This window comes from Saccostrea cucullata, unplaced genomic scaffold (genome assembly GCF_032062105.1).
Source record: "Saccostrea cucullata isolate Sc308-1 unplaced genomic scaffold, CSIRO_AGI_Scuc_v1 ctg175, whole genome shotgun sequence".
In the NCBI taxonomy this organism is placed as follows: domain Eukaryota; kingdom Metazoa; phylum Mollusca; class Bivalvia; order Ostreida; family Ostreidae; genus Saccostrea; species Saccostrea cuccullata.
In genome coordinates this window covers 32,796-52,346 of record NW_026934326.1, presented here as the reverse complement: position 1 = coordinate 52,346, position 19,551 = coordinate 32,796, and the positions used below count along the sequence as shown (strand labels likewise).

Below are 19,551 nucleotides of genomic sequence, written 5' to 3'. Positions count from 1 at the left end.
TCAACATATCCTGACCCTTGTATGTAAGTTTGGTGAAAATCTGCCTGGTGGTTCTGGAGAAGAAGATTTTTTAGCAACCAGTACTTTTGGTTTTATTTTCGGGATTATCTCCCCTTGTTTTAGGGTTCCACCCCTAATTTTAGTATAAATGGTAGCCCTTGGGCCAAGGATACCCTGTGACAAATTTGACAATAATTGGCCAAGGGGTTCTTGAGTTATGGCCCATATTCTAACAAGAGGCCCAGGGGCCACATCGCTCACCTGAGCAATTGGCTAGGAAAAAGCACATATCAGATCAAACATGAATCAGATCAAACATGGGTCATGATTTGAACAAACTTGAATCTACACTACCTGGGGATGATTCCACAGGAGTTTCATCTTTCCTGTCTCAATGGTTCTTGAAAAGATTTTTCCTATATATTCCTATGTAAAACTTTGATTGGCCATTGTGGCCCCACCCTACCCCTTGGGGTCATGATTTGAACAAACTAGAATCTACACTACCCTAGGATTATTCCCTATAAATATCACTAAACATGGCTTTGAAGTACTTGAAAAGAAGATTTTAAAAGGTTTCCCTATATATTCCAATGTAAAACTTTTATCGGCCATTGTGGCCCCACCCTACCCCCGGGGGTCATGATTAGAAAAACTTGAATCTGCACTACCTGAGGATGCTTCAACATGCGTTTCATCTTTCCTAGCCCAGTGGTTCTTGAGAAGAAGATTTTTTAAAAGTGACCTTAATTTTTCACTATTTCCTAATTATCTCCCCTTGGAAGAGGGCGTGGCCCTTCATTTGAACAAACTTGAATCCCCTTTACCCAAGGATACTTTGTAGCAAGTTTGGTTGAAATTGGCCCAGTGGTTCTTGAGAAGAAGATGAAAATGTGAAAAGTTTACGACGCCGACGACGATGGACAAATTTTGATCAGAAAAGCTCACTTGAGCCTTCGGCTCAGGTGAGCTAAAAAGTTAACGCACACCGCACAAATGGCCATAGCATTAGCACTTTGAGTCTTTGGCTCAGAAGAGCTAAAAATCTACATGCATGCCATATCAACAATGGAATGTCTTATAAACAAATGGTGTTCTCTTTATTTTAAACAAAACATACATACATGCATGTATAGTACATCAATCAACATGATTAAAGGCACTTCTCATACAAGATGAACATACTACTTCATCACAATAAAAAAAGGTGGCCCTACTTAAAAACAAACAATATGTGTGAAATCTTCATAATCAATGCTCTTAAAGGCAATAATTAATTGACAGAACATACTTTGTCTGTCTGTGCATGTGTTTATTGTGTAGCAATGTGGAATGTACACATTGAGCAAAAAAAGTGAGATTCAGACATTTAAACTGGGACTTCCAGATTACTCTGCTCAATAATATGCTGGTGGCATACCCTGGCTTAAAGTCTAACAATAAAACATTAATTTCTGTTTTTATAAATGCTAACTGTCAGTATTTGAAAATCCTTTTTAGCTTCATTGAAAATTGTGTCTCAAAATTTCTAAAATGATTACCACATAATAATTACCAGTATTTTTTATTTTAACATACCAACACTGGAATGTTTCCTAAACCCATTTTAAACTTGGATTCCATATCAATTAAATATCCTTCCAAAGACTATGATATTGTACTTGTAATCATATATTCAATAAATGAGCAGATAATTACACATACCTCAGTAAATAATGATTTCACAAAAATAAATCTAAGAAAACTGACATTTAAGTATAATAACAATTGGTACAAAATAACATTTAAGAATAATACAATAGATAAATTCACAACCATTGATTTTATAAATACTGTAAGTTTTATGATGGGAATGTGTTTGCATCAATCAGAAAAAGAAACTATCCATAACACCATCTTTGGCAATTCTATGAAAATCAACATTCTTTATATTCTTTGGTAACATCTTAGGAAGCTCTCAAAATTGGACTGAAAACAAAACTTACAAAAATAGCAATATTACTCATGATGAAAAACTCTGCCCACTTTCTATTTGCTTTCTTTGAGAATTTCCATTTTGTTACAAACTTTAGAATATTTTATTGGTCCCCTGACAAAGTTCTAAACCCCTTTTCCCTGTCGATGTTATATGGCACACACAACAAAAGCTGCCAATAGCCTGCTTCTTATACACAAATGAAACATGTCAAACTCTAATGAAATATTAGTTGCCGTGTCAAAGAATGTAATTTCTCCTAAATAAAATGTAAAAATTATAACACATGTATCTAATGGCTAACAAAGCAGGATATAGCATGAACAAAGCACCAGTATGCTACAAAGGCCTGTGTATCGCTAGCAGTCACTGGAATTGTTGTTTTTGTCCCCTGAGAATGTTTCCTCCTCAATGTGGAGATAGGTCAGGCTGGGGTGACTCCCTGCCGGAGGGAGAGGGGCACCTGGGTAATCGGGCAAGCTTGAAATCAGCGGCATGCTGTGGTTCAATTCCTCCCCATCCGAGAGGTAGCCAGGAATCTCGGAAAATGATCCTGGATAAATTTTTTTGCCTAAACTGTCACAATTAATGCGACTTTTTTCATCTTGAGCTTTATTTAGCAAGTTTTTCTCCGACACACTTTTCTCCAGAAGGAACTCTGTCTCTGAGATGTTTTGGTGGGAGAGATTAAAATCGGAGTCGTTCTTCTCCGCAGAATCCTTCGACAGAATGGAGAGACGGTTCTTCTCCGGCTGATCCCGATCATCCTCATTGTCTGACTCCGACGAGTATGCATTAGTTTCCTTGGAAACCTGTAAACGATTCTGGCAGTACTCAGACACATATTCACTGTCAATAACAGAACAGTTGACTTCAGATAAATCCCCTAGGATTGCCTCATACTCAGGATAGGGCCGGAGATATCCATTAGAATCCATGTTTGGCTGACGACCATTTGAAGCAGGTTGCTTGACAATAGGCGAGTTCATGTCGTGGCTGGTGAAGACAGAGGAATCACTGCGCGGCTCGCTGATCCTCTTCTTACCTGTAAACAATAAAACATGATCTTATATTCATTACTTTACAAATTATAAGAGGTACTCTAAATAAACTCTGAGAGGGAAGTATCATATCAAAGCTAATCTATTTATCACTATTTTACTGCCTTTTCTGTTGGTTAGAGATACCATCAAACATACAGTAATGATGGCGAGAATAACCCTGGTTACCTTTAGCGGATTTCTCCAGTGTGGTGGAGGAGGACTTTCGGCGACGTCTCCCACTCCAGAGTTTGAGCAGGTGCCCCCCTGATGAGGAGGAATGGTTGGGGGTGTGTGAACCTGAGGCACTGCTGTATCCAAGACAGTAGGCCCTCATACACTCTGGTAACCAGGTCGACTTGTAAGCAAACTTCTTATACTCCTTCTTCACCTAACCAAACATTAGACACAATTCTTAGAATACTCTTCTAAATTTTGTGTTTATAGGAATTTCTTCATAGCATGTTTCAATTGTACAAATTCATCTGTAAATGCATGTACAATAAAAGCCTATATCATATGAAAATTCTGTGAGGAGAAATTGAATCACTTGACCAGAATTAGGGGTTGACGTACCTTTTCATTCATAAGACAGTGGAACACAAAGATGAACAATCCTTGGAAGCTGTTGAGGACAGTGAACACATAAGCCATGGTCACCGACTCTTCACTGATAAACAGGACACCAAAGGCCCAGGTCAGGCCCAGTAAAACAACTAAAATGGCAGCTCCCTTCACCCAAGACCTAAACAAAAGATAATTGCATTGAACAAAAGTGGACTGATTTTAAAGAATTAACTTTTCTTTGTATTTACATTTTTTTAAACCACAGCACTTTATGAGTTTTATGATTTTTAACAAGATTTATGCATTAGCATCTTGTATTGATCAGTCAGTAAGTGTGATGTGCCCTCAGAGGTAGAAAAAAGATCAGTGATATGTCTCTGATTTTAAAGCAGTGTTACTTACGGGATTTGTCGAGCAGTGCTAGCTTTCTCATCAGACATGGTGGTGCTTTGACTGGTTCCTGAACTCGGATCCCGTCTACAGAGAACAGAGTGAAATGTGAAGGACAGAAAATCACCAGACAGAAGAACAAACACCAAGGATTTCAAATATCACAATTCCCATAGAAAACACTGTTAACTTGCTTATCTTTCTTTGTTTCTTGTTAGTATCCAAGAGAAAAACTTTCCAGCGAAACAAGTGTAAGCTTTAGGCCTATGAATTGTGTGTATGTACAGAATATACTTACAGAATTCCACTGCTGAATTTGGACCTCCCCTTAGCTAGAGCCAGTGTGTTGGCGTGTTTGTGCATCATGTACACAGCAATACTTAACATGACAATGTTAAACAGAATCACAGCCAATGCCGGGCCGACAAAACTCCAGATCACTGAAGCACCAGTATCTAACCAGCAACTGAAAAGATAAATGAAAATCAAATTATCAGAAGCAGTCTGGAAAAACATTACATTGTCTAGTAATGGAAGAGCTGGAGTTAAATGAACTGTTCTAATGCTGCATTTAAATCAACGAATTTGTCTCAATCTCTTATTCCAAGATAAAATATTGCCTTTCCTGCATAAATTTCTTGTAAAGCTTAAGAAATTCCATTTTCCTTTCAATCATAAGGCTTTGTATAAAATCAGAGGATCCCCCTCTTGCCCTCCAATGTAAGTCTACTCACTGTCTGTCTGTTCCATATCCTGATGGTTTAACTCCGGCTGTCACAGCAACAGTAACCAAGGGGATACCATAACCAAACAGGTAATACCACTTCCTGCGGCTTCTTTCTCCCTCGAACACTTCAATCAGCATCACGTACAGCTGAAATCCCTCTAAACACATCCAGGCGAAGGCAGCCAGGAACAGGAAGTGAAGAAGGCCTGCCACCACTCCACACACAATCTGATTTCAATAAAAATTCATGCTAAAACCCTTTCAAAAATGCATGTTAAGTATCACAGATAAAAGAGAATATTTAGCCATCTTTGTCTGTATGAGAAAAAGAAGTTGCCATATCTTTAGTATTCTGCCTACCTTGTTCTGAGTGAGGGAGATGCCAATCATGAAAATAATTTCTGCCAGCATTAGAGACAAGACCAGATTCTTATGGATTGTGTTACGGTCACATTGCAGATTTCTGTAAGGTAATAACAATCACGTCAAACATCTGAACATTTTCTTCATTTATTTTACTAAGGATCAGAATATGTTAACACACTGATTCATACAGAGGAAATGGCAACAATATCTATTAGGGATTATAAGTAAAATTTCATGTTTAAATAGGTTTCTTTTGTCCCCTAAATGAAGCTAAAAAGTCAGTAATGTGTGACATGTCATTAACATAAAATGACATTTTTTTTACCAAGCTTGATGACTCCTTACCTGAAGTAGAAGAATGTGATGAAGCTAAGGAGAAGACAGATGATGGAGATGGAACAGCCGATAAATGTGATGGTCATCAGGGCAAACTCGTGTTCTACAGATAACTGTTAAAGAGAGCAAGATGTATTCGTGAAACACTGATCTTTTCCCTTATTGAAATTCATGACAAAGGTCAAACTTTCACAAATAAAAGTAAAAAATAATGGTCAAGGTTAGAAATATGGGTATCCAAAGAAAGTTCTTGACACAAGTAGAGTTATTGCAAAAGTTTTCAAATGTAGGTCAAATGTCAAAGCTTAACATTGTTGGATGAAAAAGGATGTTAAATTCCGAGCTTGTTCTAGTTACTGAAGACAAAGCTATATTTGTGAAGGTAATTTCTTTACCTGAGTTCCTGTGACATCCATCAACACAGCAAAGTTGGTGAGATGGGAGCAGCGACAGGTCGTATGTGTAAGGTTAAAGTTCACCCTCCAACAACCTGAGGTCGACCACTCACTGTCCCTGTTAAATATACAAAATATGTTAAAGGTAAACCAATTACATCTAGTCAGCTACCAAGTAATTAGGCAACAAACATTATGATCCTCATTTCTTTTTCACCAGAAGCTGAACTTTTCTCACCTGAATTCCCAGTAAGCACAAACAGGGGTCAGTGATCCATGAAGAGCCTAAAACATAATTAAACAACTCATTTAAACCATTGAAATTAGATGTTTAGACCATTAAAAATAAAGACAGTTAATAAAATTGCTATAAAAATATCAATTCCAACTGTAGAGAATTGACCTGACCTTTGTGAGTTTAAGGGTGAAGGTCACCGGTTTCTTGAGTTTGACAGTTTGCGGTGACAAGGAGGCGGACATGATGTGACTGTTTATGACGGTAGAATTATCTTGTGTTGTCATCAGGTCCTCCATATTCTGGTAAACAAACACCACAACCTTGGTGATTCCTGAAAATAAATCACAAAGATCAATTCAGTGCAAACATAATGGACCATCCACTAGCCATAATATTGAAGTATAAATCCTATAAACTCGCATAATTTTGGACCCAAACTATCTGTCTGGGCTTTAAAAGCTAAGTACATGTACTTGTTTTTATCCACTTTCAAAATCAGAAGAGGCATTTGATACCCCCTCCCATGAATACCCCATAGGTCCTATAACTTTCTAAAAGTTGGCACCCAGGAAAAAAAAATTTGCTTGGCAATGGAAATTTGGATTGACAACTCAATTATTTTGATATAAAGGAGCCAGCTCGCACCTAATTTTAGAGGTCACTTTTAGGCATGGCAACTCACAAATGAACCAATTTACATGGAAATATAAAGAGGATTCAAAACTTTATGTTATGCATGCAGAAAACATGCCTAAATTAATATTGCCTTGTCATTATAAGTAACACAGTGCTGGTTATAAGACCACATAAAAAGAAGTAGAGCCAATCCTTTCTATCCCCCCACTATGACAGTGTCACTATGACTTGCGTTTCTAGAGTTAACATATCTGTGATGTACAGCCCGTACCTCCATCATCAGACAGGGCTTCTATGTTCTCCATTGGTATTGTGATCTGATCATCTGTCCACTTCTGGTCCCGGGAGGAGGGATAGGTCAAGGCCGGCTTGTCCTCTGCGACCTTGACTGCTGACACCTCCATAACTGTCAACAAATAAATCATCCCAATTACTTACAGGCAGGGATCAGAATAAGTAATTAAAAAATTTACTATGATGTTTTATGAAAGAAGACTGATTAATTTGAGTCATTAAGAGTCAGCCATTTTAAATTAATTTCAATTATACTGTACACGTAAATTATACCGGGGAATGAGTCTCCTCACAAGACAAAGAAATGAACATACACAGGTTCTCAGTAGAAGAAACAATGGACTCTTCCTCCTGGAGATTTTCTGCGATGTTAAACCCAGTGGTTTCCATGGAAACAAGGAAGGAAGCGGCGACTTTAGTTTTTTTGTCGTCTGGTAGCTCTTCCCAGGAATTGGACTGCTTCTCCGACAAAATGTTACTTCCTGTCTCCGCAATATTCTGTCACAAAACAATAAAAATTGGTCGTAAGCAAGTACTTCAAAAGATACTAAAATCATACAATAACCTGTAGAATACAAAAGGTGACTAATAAACACATCAATCAGTGGCACTTGATGGGGAATTGTAATATCAGTAGTACTTGTCCCCCAAAATGAACTTGATGAGTCAATGGATGTCAATATGAGAACTAAATGCAGGGCAATTTAGGGAACATGAAAAAACTGAGAACAAATAATTATAATTGAGACTTGTGTATAAACCTTAAAACATCAAATGGTGCCTACTAATGATGCCTAATAGTATGAGATATAGCTTCAGCAATTCTGAAGACAGTGCCTTTTTATGAGTTGTGATACACAACAGATACAATAACTGAAAAGATTTCATGATCAAATTCTCACATTGCAAAAGATAGGAGCTGGATAAAAAAAACAAACTATTTTCAGTATATTTACAAACCTTGGTGAATTTTTCCAGCCTTTGTCGTTTCTCCTCCTTGTTGGGCATTCCGGAGATTTTAAATCCCTGTCCCATTTTAGTGATGATGTTGTTCATCTTCTCCAGGTCCCCGGCTCCGAGATTGCGAGTGTCCGTCTGCTGTTTTAACTGATCAGCAATGTCCTCTATACTACTAGCACTGGAGTTCACCTGGAAATCAAAATACTCAATTAGTTTAAAGTATCGTTATCAGAATATCAACATATATGCTGAAAGACAGAGTAAATTGAATTTTCCAGATCACTTTGTATCATGTCTGTTTATTTGACTTACTCGTTCGTCAATGCTGTTGAGCCACGGTGACACACAGTTACTTGTGTCAGGTTGTCTGCCCTTCCAGCCCCTCCCAGAACATTTCCAGGTCATTTTCCCGAGTTTACCCTCGGGACAGGGCCGCTCTACCTCCACCCCCACCCTCACCTGAGGCCAGATCACCCCCTGACTCTCTGTCTCCTCACAGAAGCTTATCTTTGGGGTGGTGGTTGTTCCAGAGGGAGGTTCTAATGAAAACAAAAAATACAAGTTTTGCTGTACAGTAAAACTTGGTTATAACGAAGTCACTGGGACCTGTGAAATTACTTCGCTATATCCGTAATTCGTTATACATGTAACCGTGTAAGAAAGTCACTAAATTTATATATCTGGGGATCCAAGATGACTTCGCTATATCCATAAATTCACAATATCCATGTTCGTACTAAACGAGTTTTGCTGTACATATTCCTGTAATTCATTTATTATATAACAAGTTTATAAACCTTGGTGAATTTTTGCAGCCTTTGTCAAATCCTGTGAAGGCCAAAGGCCTCCTTGTTGGGCGCTTCAATTCCCATTGAAGTTTATAAACTTGTTATTTATTAATTATATATACATTTGAAATGGACAATTAAATATAAAATTAAATATATTTGGTTATAAATATGGCACTAACCAGTCGCCGTAGATTTCCGTCACAAGAACGCAAGGTGTAAATCGGCTTGAAAGGCGGTTACGCTTCGAATTCGTCAGGCTAAGAATTCTATTTCGAAGGAAATATTTTGTTAAAGGCTACTTGTGATCAGTAATAGTGAACAGATTCTTGTCTGGGAATATTTTAATTTGTGAAAATTGATCATTAATGCTGAAAAGACACAAGAAACACGTCCGAGAATGGATGATAAAAAGTTGGAGGAATTTCAGTCGCCTGAAAGGGATGGATGGATCCGATGGATTGAGATACTTGTCCGAGCCAGTTAATTTGCAATCAAGTATAAAACTTCAGGCATAACTAAAGGCATATTTATGATGTTAACACGGAGACACTGGCGACAGTTTACATTGAAGTACGACAGCGCCAATCGAGGTGTTTCTCAGTTGTTCATGGCGTGATTGCAATGCTTTGATATTTTCCAACAGATTTACACATTTATCATGAGTAGAATTTAATGAAAAAAATATAATTTTAGCCTATATCATGAAGATTTAACTTAAGGTCTAACAAAAATAACTTAATAAGGATAAACGTTAGAGACAGTGCAGCTGACAAAAGTGACATACAACTTGTAAACAAACGCTAGTTTCTATCGGTATATTCTCTATGTACACAGGTTAAATCGATCGCCAAAATGTATGAAGTACTTGTTTATGTTGTAAATAAAACAATTATTTCACTTGCTTATTTTGTTCGTTATACATGAAAAGCAAGACATTTTATATTTATAAGTAACGGTAGATATTATTGCACAGTGTGATTCGGCCATGTATTGACCTCTGACCTCTGACAAACTTCATACAGAATTGAAGATATTTTCTCTCTGTATGTTTATATAATGGAAAGATGCCACAAATGTATATATTTTAACTTAAATCTGAATTGCATTTTTATATGTTTAAGGTTTTCTTGTTCAATTAATGAAATGGAACTTTTCATGAAAAATCAATAATCATACCATAAACATATTGTTGCGAAGTTTATATAAAGTGCATCTAAAAAATGTCAAAAAAGCTTCTAAACTGATATAAAAATATATCTTTGAAACCCCCACCTGTAACAGGAAGTTGACACTTGGAGTCGTCCGGTCTCTCCCCATGCCAGCCCGCTCCTGTACATCTCCAGGTCATGGTGCCCACTTTTGGAGGCGGACATTTCATGGATGCCACGTCTCCCACATTGGTGTACGGCCAATTCTTCCCTTCGATGTACATCGCATCACAGACACGCCGCAGTGGAGTGGTGGTGGTGGCTTTCCTGGTTGTCGTGGTCCCAGCGGTGGTGGTGGTTGTGGATTTAGTGGTGGTTGGGGGAGCAGGTGTGACCTCTAAAAATTAAAACAGCAATTTTATCTCAATTTATTTTTTCCATCTTTTAACACAGTGTAAAATTTAAATTTGTAATCATCAATGAGCTACTCAAAGTAGGTAAAGGTGAACTTACTTTTGGGTTCACACCTGTAGTAAACCTGTAGGTACTTAAATGTGTTAACACAGGGGTCTCCAAAAACTTCATTGGAAGCCGTAATGTTACATTTGGGATGACCATCACATCTGCAACAGCAAACATATATACCATTATGTCTATGTTTCAGATAAATTCATCACTAGTAAATATGCAATTTATACAGACTTTTTAATATCACCCCCCTTAATATTAGAATACGGTATTTAATACATAAAATATACAAATTGCAATCTTTATATTACCTTTCTGCTACAATTCTTTTGGATTCTGGGTGGATACATCTCACATTCCATTCATTAGTGGCACCTAAGTTGTTACAAGTCCCCAAACTAAATCTCCCGTAGTTTGCCCTTGAGATGCGGATGACTCCTTTTTTCTTTTCACAGTCCAGTGTAAGCAGACTGTTTTCACAAACTAAAGCTGAACTTTCTTGTATAGCAGTACTTGGATTGTGGATTACAGAGGCTGTTCAAGATGAATAAAAACAAAAATAAATCGTTTGAACATTGAACAAATCGACATCGTTCGACCAATTAAAAAGCTAATGCATAAAAAACTTAAAGTTAAGCTGCATTTGATGCATTCTGCATAATAAAGGATTTCTTAATTAACATTTATCGTCAGAAATTCTGACCATTTCAAACTCAAAGTTTATTCCAGCAAAATATGACGAATTAATTTTTCTGTTAAGAGATGTATTGATACTGCAATGCTAATTATGTACTGAAAATTTCTATTTAATCTCTATATACAGTTGAACTTTGTTATCTCAAACACCCATATCTCAAAAATGAAGGAAATGTTCAAGTAATTTGACACTCAAAACTGCTCTTCTTCCTAATGTTTTAATTAGCCCCTGTATGCTGAATTCTTGAAAATCTATCTTTGTCCCCATGATCGAATTCCATATAACAATATACGACTGTAATTAAATTGCATATAATTTTTTTTAAAATTTATTCTCAGTCTCTAGAACTCCCAGTCAAGTATTGAAATTCTGGAGGATATTAGTGTTCCTTGTCACAAACTGTCACATATTCTACTGAGAATCTGACCAGCAGGAGTTGGTAATGAACTTTTGTTTGTTAATCATTTATCAAGACGACAACGGTCATTTCTGACATTTCTGGTGATAAAATCATTGATTTTCAGGAAAGTCAAGCAGCAGGAAAAGGCAAATTTCCTTTCTCTGTCATATTTCACATTTAATATTCATGTTCTAGTACTGCTTCATGATCTATTAAATTGTAGCTTGAGATTTTTCTTCTTATACTATAATTTCAACTTTTATCGCTATAAAACATGCATTAAATACAATAATCAGAGGTTGAATGAGCAGCGTTCATAGACGATATAAAGAGGAAACAAATCTAGCTAACATTAATTGTTAGGGATGTGCCAGCAAAGTGTTATGCATTTTGTATTGTAACATGTGAGTTTACCTACGATGCATAGGTAAGCAGTTGAATTAAATCGCCCACTCTAAATATTCGACATTGTCATATTCTATTTCAGCTGTTAATGTCAACCACTGATACATAATTCCCTTTTTACCTGTTTATCGTAACCAAAATATTAGGTTTCCGTCTGTTTTATATTACAGGTGTAAATTTACCAGGTCCTAGGCAATCAGTTTCACATTGGAGTGAATTCATTTAGAAACATGTTAATTCCAGTACATGCTTTTACCCGCAGCTTTGATAAATGAATTAAAATATGATGTAACAGAGCCATGTAAATAGCGCATTACAAGTGATGATTGATAAGCGATGAAGTTTATATTCGAATATGATTACGTATATGTACAAATACCTACGTTAATGTTTTTGTACTTGATGATGCTATTAAGAGGATTTTTTGCTAAAGTTGTTTACACCGATGAATCAGAGAAATGGGTTGATGAACATTATAATCCTTCAAACTCTGAATTAATGAAAAACTACACACCGGATAAAATTAATGTCTAAATATGGACAGACAAAGCTTTATTGGATGGTAATTAAAATTCACTTAGATTCAGTGATGTTAAAAATGTTTGATTGTCTCCCCTTAAGACTGCAAATTAAACCTATGTTTTTTTTAATTACATAATTTCCTATTTTCTAATATATCACTTATAAACTCAATATTTACTTAAAGTTAAGTGTTTTGTTTCACTTTTTTCTGCATTACAGCTGTCAGACAGATCATAGCTGTCAAAATTCCACAAAACTCATATTTCACTATCTTATTTCTCCCTTTCTTATTTTACATTTTTATTTTGTTTTGTCAGTTACAGTGATACACTCTAGCTGATGCCTGACTTTTTTACTCAACACAATGGAAAACCAATTCTTTAAGTTAAGTTTTATGCAGCATATTATATTACATCTTTACAGTTCGTTGAAATCTTGACACCAAACTTTCCTACACTTTATCAGTTTAGTCGCACATTTTATGAACTCTACATAAACTGATAAACATGAAACACAGTCTTAGAAATAAATAAAGACATGTCTACAAAATCCTAGATATCTATCAGGGATGGAAACAATCAGACATAGTAACATACCTGTAGTAAAGGAGACCAGTAAAATGGACCACAGGAGCAGCATTTTGACCTTCATAGGTAACATCTAGGTCACGACCATTGCAGTCTCACATCCTTACATTATGATATTGGCAGCTCTGAAAAAAAACAACAAAATCTGCCTGTGACAACAGCATGGTGACAACATTCCCAGTTCATTAGTGGACAAATCCATGTAGTCATACATGTATGTTTATTACAATAACCATAACTAGAGGTCCGCAAAAATCAATAACTGGGTGCTGTGTGTGACAATCTGACAACGGCATGGGGGCTTAGTTTAAATTCATACAAGAATATTCAGGGATTCCAAAGAATTTACTGTAGAATATTTTCCTTGAAAGGAGTATGTATCTTGTTAAACTTAACCAATATCTTATTACAATTATTCTGAAAATCAATTCAAGAACATTGATACTTCAAGTGAACTATAGGATGAATGAAATTAAGACACAATCCAGCCTAGACTAAAAAATATTTCTCAGTACTGTAAATTTTAAATGATGAAAATTAAATTATGTCCCTTATTTTTCTAAATTAAATGTAATATATGTGTTACACATATTAACTGAGTTACAGTATCATAAGAGAGGTACTTATTTTTTCAACTGAAAAAGATGGACAGTTAACAAGGACTTCAATCTTGGATGAACATGGTCTTCATATTATGCTAGCTTATCATAAATAGTACCAAAAAATGACTGTCACATTAGTTAAAATGAACTTAACATTGTTAATAACATGATGGATTGAAATATACTAACTGAGACTTTCCATCAACAGAAGTGGGTGATTCACTACACTCAACTATTGTACCGATGTACACAAGTGAATTGACAGTACAAATTTGTTATTGTTTAATTAAATTTCTGCCAATCTGTAACTTGCTCTTATCTATACTTTAAATAAGTTGAAGTATTATCCAATACTTAATCATTTGTGAAAACACACTGAACCAATGAAGGTTAAAAAAAAAACATACAAGTGTATCTTTAAATATTGACACAAGTTTTAACGATAAATTCAAAACACAAACAGGACATTTAAATTCTTGTTTTCAAACAAGAGATAAAATCTTTTTTAAATGCACACACAGCCGTAAATAAACATCACAATCTACCTGTGATATTTCAGAATTGGTCCATCCCCATCGTTGAACTGAGAAAAGTTCCAAAACAGAGCTTAAAGATTTACGGCACATTTAATTAAAAACAAAAAAAGAAATTCCTACGATAATTCTATTTCTGAGAAATGAGCTGTCTGCTGAGATCAACAGAGTCTGGAGGTCTAGTAATTAGTTATTGAGTTAATTTACTGACGGGAATTTCTCTATGTACATAACTATCCAGCTTCACCGTTCTGTTGCCGATCAATGGTCGCAATATGACCGCGCCGTCTACGGCGACAGACAGATGGCAGGGATCAATAGGCGTGTCAGCGCTATTTACACACATCTCTCCATTCCCACGTGTCTTGTTTTTTCTGTCAATTAGTCAGGGATATTTGTTATCTCAGGTATGGGTGAAATTTGTAAATGTCGATAATCATCCTGTGGCTTTACTGATAATAGCTCTAACCGTAATAGGAAATGTTCCCTCAGACAAATTAACAGATTTCTGAATCATCTGATTACTGAGATAATGATTATATTAATTATTTATTCCTGATGGAGTTACCTGTGTGTGGTATGCTGCATATAAAGATTCTTTTTAAAAATATCATTTTGCATACAGATCAAAATATGAATCTAAAATAAATAATTTCAAGAAAATTTAAATTTGTAAGTCTAAATTAAAACAATTTTATAATACATGCATGCTCTCTGGATGAACCCATTGGAAATCAATTTTTTATCTATTAAAGAAGTGTGCGATATTATATAAGGGTATTAATGATATGGTGTAATAAAATAAAGTACTTTAAGCCCAGTGTCTGGAGAGGATGAAAAATCAATTAAAATCTTTATATCGCAAGAGCTAATATCGGTAATTTGTACCAGATGCTCTTGCAACACAATAGAATAATAAATACGACACGTCCTGCTTTTAAATAATCGAGCACATAAATATAGGACAATACATGAGCTAAAAGCAATATTGTATTTTTCAGGTAAAATTAACACCCCGAGGTAGTGGTTGTCTGTAGGCAGCAGGTCAAACTACTCAATTCTTAGATTAATTTTTCATAGCTGTAAAAGATTTTCAATAAATCTTTTTTAATTATGCCTTTGTTTTTGTTTCTTTGTTGTAATTAATAAACTGAAAATGATATGATATCTTTAAACAATACTGACTGACTTTCAGTGTTAAACAGAAAATTATGCAATTGAAAGGACTTGTTCAGTTTTTCTCAAATATCTACCCCCGAATCGGACTTTGTTGGAGATGTTTATAAGGATGTTCTGAATAAGCATGATAAGAGAGACTTAAAACCTTGCAGAAGACTTCAAAACCTTGCAAAATATTTCAAAACATTGTAAAACAAAACCTTACAGAAGAAGACTTCAAAACATCCATTTAATCAACTAAGATGTCATGAGCAGGTACAAGGTCAAAAAGTGGGCATATTCAAAATTTTCAAAAAAAAAAACAAAATTTTAATTTACAAAAATATGCATATAAAAATATTCTGAAAGAAAATATCAGCTCTGCTGACTTGATTTTTTCCCCAACTGATGAGTAAAATGTTAAACAAAGGAAATGTCAGAATATAGATATATTTGAGCATGTTCATGCTCTGTAAACTTCTACAGCCAAAATTAAAGAAACTTTGTGCATTGTTCCCTCTTTTATCATGTTTATCAATTAAATATTAGTCAACTCCCAAAACTTTTTATCAGAAATAAGAATTCTACTTATTTGTTCCCAGTCCATAATCTTTGAACAAACCTAACAACTGTGAGCATTTTAATTTGGGTTGGAATATAGATATACCAAATATAATCTTGATATAATTTATCTACATCAACAACAAAATGGCCATTGTTGTAATCAAAGTCCACCGGAACATGTGTCTTGCAGAGATGTACACTAGCAAGCAGGAAAAATAATTCTTAATTTATTATTTTTTTTGTTTGTTGTTAATAAGCATTGTAATCATACAGTCAAATTAACTCATATGACTTAATTAAAAAAGAAAATATTTGCCATTATTACAAAATGTTATGTACTAATTAAGTTTTAATTTGAACTTTGGAATAAAAAAATGAATGCTTATTAGTGGGTATTTTCATAATCCAATAAATGCATTAACAGTACATCCAGTATAGCAGAATATGTTAATTAATGAAATATAAACTACGTCTCTTACAATTCAGGTTAACGTATCACATTGTACTTAGGATTCATGTCTAGTTTTTGTTGCAAAAAAAAAAGATACCTGTGTATAAAAGAGCACAATTTAATCCTATTTGAACACAATGTACTATGTCCACAAAATTGAACGATATTAAATGTAAACTTGTGTCTGGGCTATATATCAAGTTTCTAGTCATTTTCTAGCTGACAAAAATCTATACACAGTATATTTTGTCCCTAACATTTGAGTGTTTTACCTTATTATTGGTATAATGTTGTTAATCCCATAGTCCAAAATCCACAGTACTCCTTGAAGTTGTGGTTTCCATCCTCTTATATTAATTAAATTGTTCTCTATTTTAGAACAGTGTTATTTTTATATTATGTAGAGAAGAGTTGAGATTTTATTAAACTATATGGACTCAATTTATTAGCACCCCCCCCCCCCCCCCTTGATTATTACACCGTTTTAATATTTTTGAGAAATTTTCTGATGTCAAGAAATTCTTGATATCAATAAGTTAAGTGTATCAAGGAATTTTTTTAATTTCAAAAAATAATTCTTGGTATCAGAAAATCATTTTTTGATATCAAGAATTAGATTTCTTGATATCAAAAAATGATTTTCTGATATCAAAAATTCAATTTTTTGATATCAAAAAATCTTGTTTATTTTCTGATATCAAAAAATCAATTTTGTGATATCATTAAATCATTTTCTGATATCCAAAAATTGATTTTTTGATAACAGAAAATCATTTTCTGATATCAAAAAAAGAATTCAGAATTCTTGATATCAAGAAATCATTTTTTTATTCTTGATATCAAAACATCATTTTTTGATATCAGAAATTCCATTTTCTGATTTCAAAAAATGATTTTTTGATATCAAAAAATGATAAGTATTTTATGATATCACAAAATCGATTTTTTGATATCAGAAAATAAGTAAAATTATGGATATCTGTGCTCCCCATGATGAACATTCAGCTTCCCTCACAAATTTGTTGCAAACTTTGTTGAGCCATAAAATTTGGATGTTAGCTAGGATGCACTTTTGACTATATTTTTAATCAATTCACAAACTGTTTCTAGCTCAAGACTTCACCTTGTAGGACAATATCTTTTTACCACACGAGTACTTGCTGGTCAGCTGTGATGTAACATCACTTTACACAAAATCAATTGGAGAAGCTAATTAATGGCTGCTGTTGATAGTTTTATGGCCCCCAGGAGGGGAGGCCTGAGCTAAAGCAAATTTCATGGAAGAGAAAAGAAAGAGAAAGAGGCAACTAATGTCTTCAAAAGTACTGATCTTTTAGCATAAAAAAGGAACATAACACTTCAAATAAATAAAAAATTCAGGATAATTTTTTAACTCCCTATATAACTTAAGTGATGTTTAATATCATAATTGTAGAGTGGACACCTATATCAAAGGCTTATTCTTTGGTCACTTAGATTCGACTCCTACACATTATGAAATAATCAAGAACAATGGGAACAATTAATCAGTCTGTAAATAAGTGAAGGAAGACCTCGTGTTTACAACAAACCCAGCTGATGGTCTAAATATATCCGAAATCAACATACAGTCAACATCTATAGGCATTGAACACCCTTACAAATCGCCATATAATGGAATACCCACTGCTTTAAATATATATCCAGCACATTCTCAGATTTAGAGGAGAAATACCTGATTTACCTCGGTAACACCTGAATTTCGTGTCTTGACCACTTCAGTAGCCGGTAAATGGACACCTTACCTTCAAAATGACAGTGTTATCCGACACAAAGCAATTATTACAGGCCTTGGGTCAAGTTAAAGTTGTCGATAGTCCAAACCGGAAACAGATCTAACTTCTAAACATTTACGCTTGGAATGTCACTGATCCGTTTACCTACCTGTGTACGTCACTTTTCACGCGTGACTGCGCGGCGAGTCACTAAAAGAGACCACACAACTGCCAAATAAAGATAACGTCATGGGCCGCTGATAAAACGCGGGAAATGTTGATAAACATATTGACAATATCATCATAGAAGGATGCGCATAGCATATTTTTTTTTTTTTGATACTGAATTTAAATATATTTACTGACATTCTTTGCGTGATTAATTTTATGTCTTACTTAAAATATTTATTGAGTTGAAGGCAATGATTAATTAATATACCCTGTAAACAACTGCATGGATACAGTTTGATTCTAAAAAAATAATAATAAGGAAGATAAAAAATAATCAAATACTTTTAATTAAACTATTTATCATAGAGGATTTCAAATTAGAACTGAATAAATAGGGAGTTTCTGTATTAAAGTTTTGCATTGGGATTTCGTGACAGCCTCAGCCCTGCACATAGTATATCTAATAATTTTTTTATACTGTGATCATTTTTCTCCGTTCACTCAAATTAAAGCACGATGCATGATTGTGAACAAAAAAATGTTTGGTTCACGATATTAAAACATGTCTCAAAACATTTTTGTTACATTCCAAAATATTTTCTTTTTATTCGTGTTCAAATATATATGTTAAGATTTTCTGTAAAGAAAAGTTTTCCCTGACCTACCTACAAATTTACCCTGAGACCTTATAAAATGTATAGTACCTTTTCCCTCAAATATTGAAAGCTTTCATTTAAAGACTGCTCGATCCATGTTTTGGCCTGTGTAATTAGGGAAATGTGGTAATGTTACATGAAACAAATTAAAATTTAGTTGAGGAAGAAGCTGGATCCTATTATATAATATGGGTCTTTTAGAATAATAAATGCTAATATAATTTTTTAAAATAGATTTAATAAATGTTTTTATAATAGTTATAAAGCTTTACTGTCAAGGAAATATCCTTTTCCAGCGATTAGCGCCTCATACAAAGTGTACCAAATACTTTAAAAAGTGGTATTTCAACTCAGATTCCATCAGAAGAATTTTTCTTAATTGAAAGATTTTATATTTAAAGCTATAATGGTGTATCTGAGCTAAAAATGAAAAATAAAAATAGGAGATTAAGTGTAGCTTTACATGATAAACAAAAGTCCGAAATATTTAATGTTTTCCTGATTTTTTTACGATTTTGATACGAGCGGAACGTAAAATATCAAAATCGTGAAAAATTCTGGAAAACGTCAGATATTTCGGACTAGATACACATGTATTTGCAATTTACGTTCAAATTAAAAAATGTCATCGATTCTTAAATTTTATATACCCACGTTTCTATATAATAATATTATATATTGACTTTACAATGCATATGGTATTTTCGAGTTGGTAAATAA

The 19,551-nt window shown here is 34.4% G+C and overlaps 1 protein-coding gene across 1 annotated transcript; it reads right to left on the bottom strand.

Annotated features, from left to right (window-relative positions):
* Positions 1–1,074: 1,074 nt before the first annotated feature.
* Positions 1,075–18,165, bottom strand: LOC134240516 (adhesion G protein-coupled receptor L2-like). The gene is made up of 20 exons (XM_062722617.1): positions 18,035–18,165; positions 12,952–13,067; positions 10,643–10,865; positions 10,377–10,486; positions 9,988–10,260; positions 8,237–8,463; positions 7,925–8,113; positions 7,279–7,462; positions 6,942–7,076; positions 6,205–6,365; positions 6,035–6,081; positions 5,797–5,914; positions 5,411–5,514; positions 5,060–5,162; positions 4,707–4,927; positions 4,271–4,438; positions 3,985–4,059; positions 3,592–3,760; positions 3,205–3,406; positions 1,075–3,020 (listed from the first exon to the last, which is right to left on the bottom strand). The coding sequence occupies exons 2-20, from the start codon at positions 13,013–13,015 to the stop codon at positions 2,335–2,337; spliced, it is 3,459 nt and encodes a 1,152-aa protein (XP_062578601.1). The 5' UTR covers positions 13,016–13,067; positions 18,035–18,165; the 3' UTR covers positions 1,075–2,334.
* Positions 18,166–19,551: the final 1,386 nt, after the last annotated feature.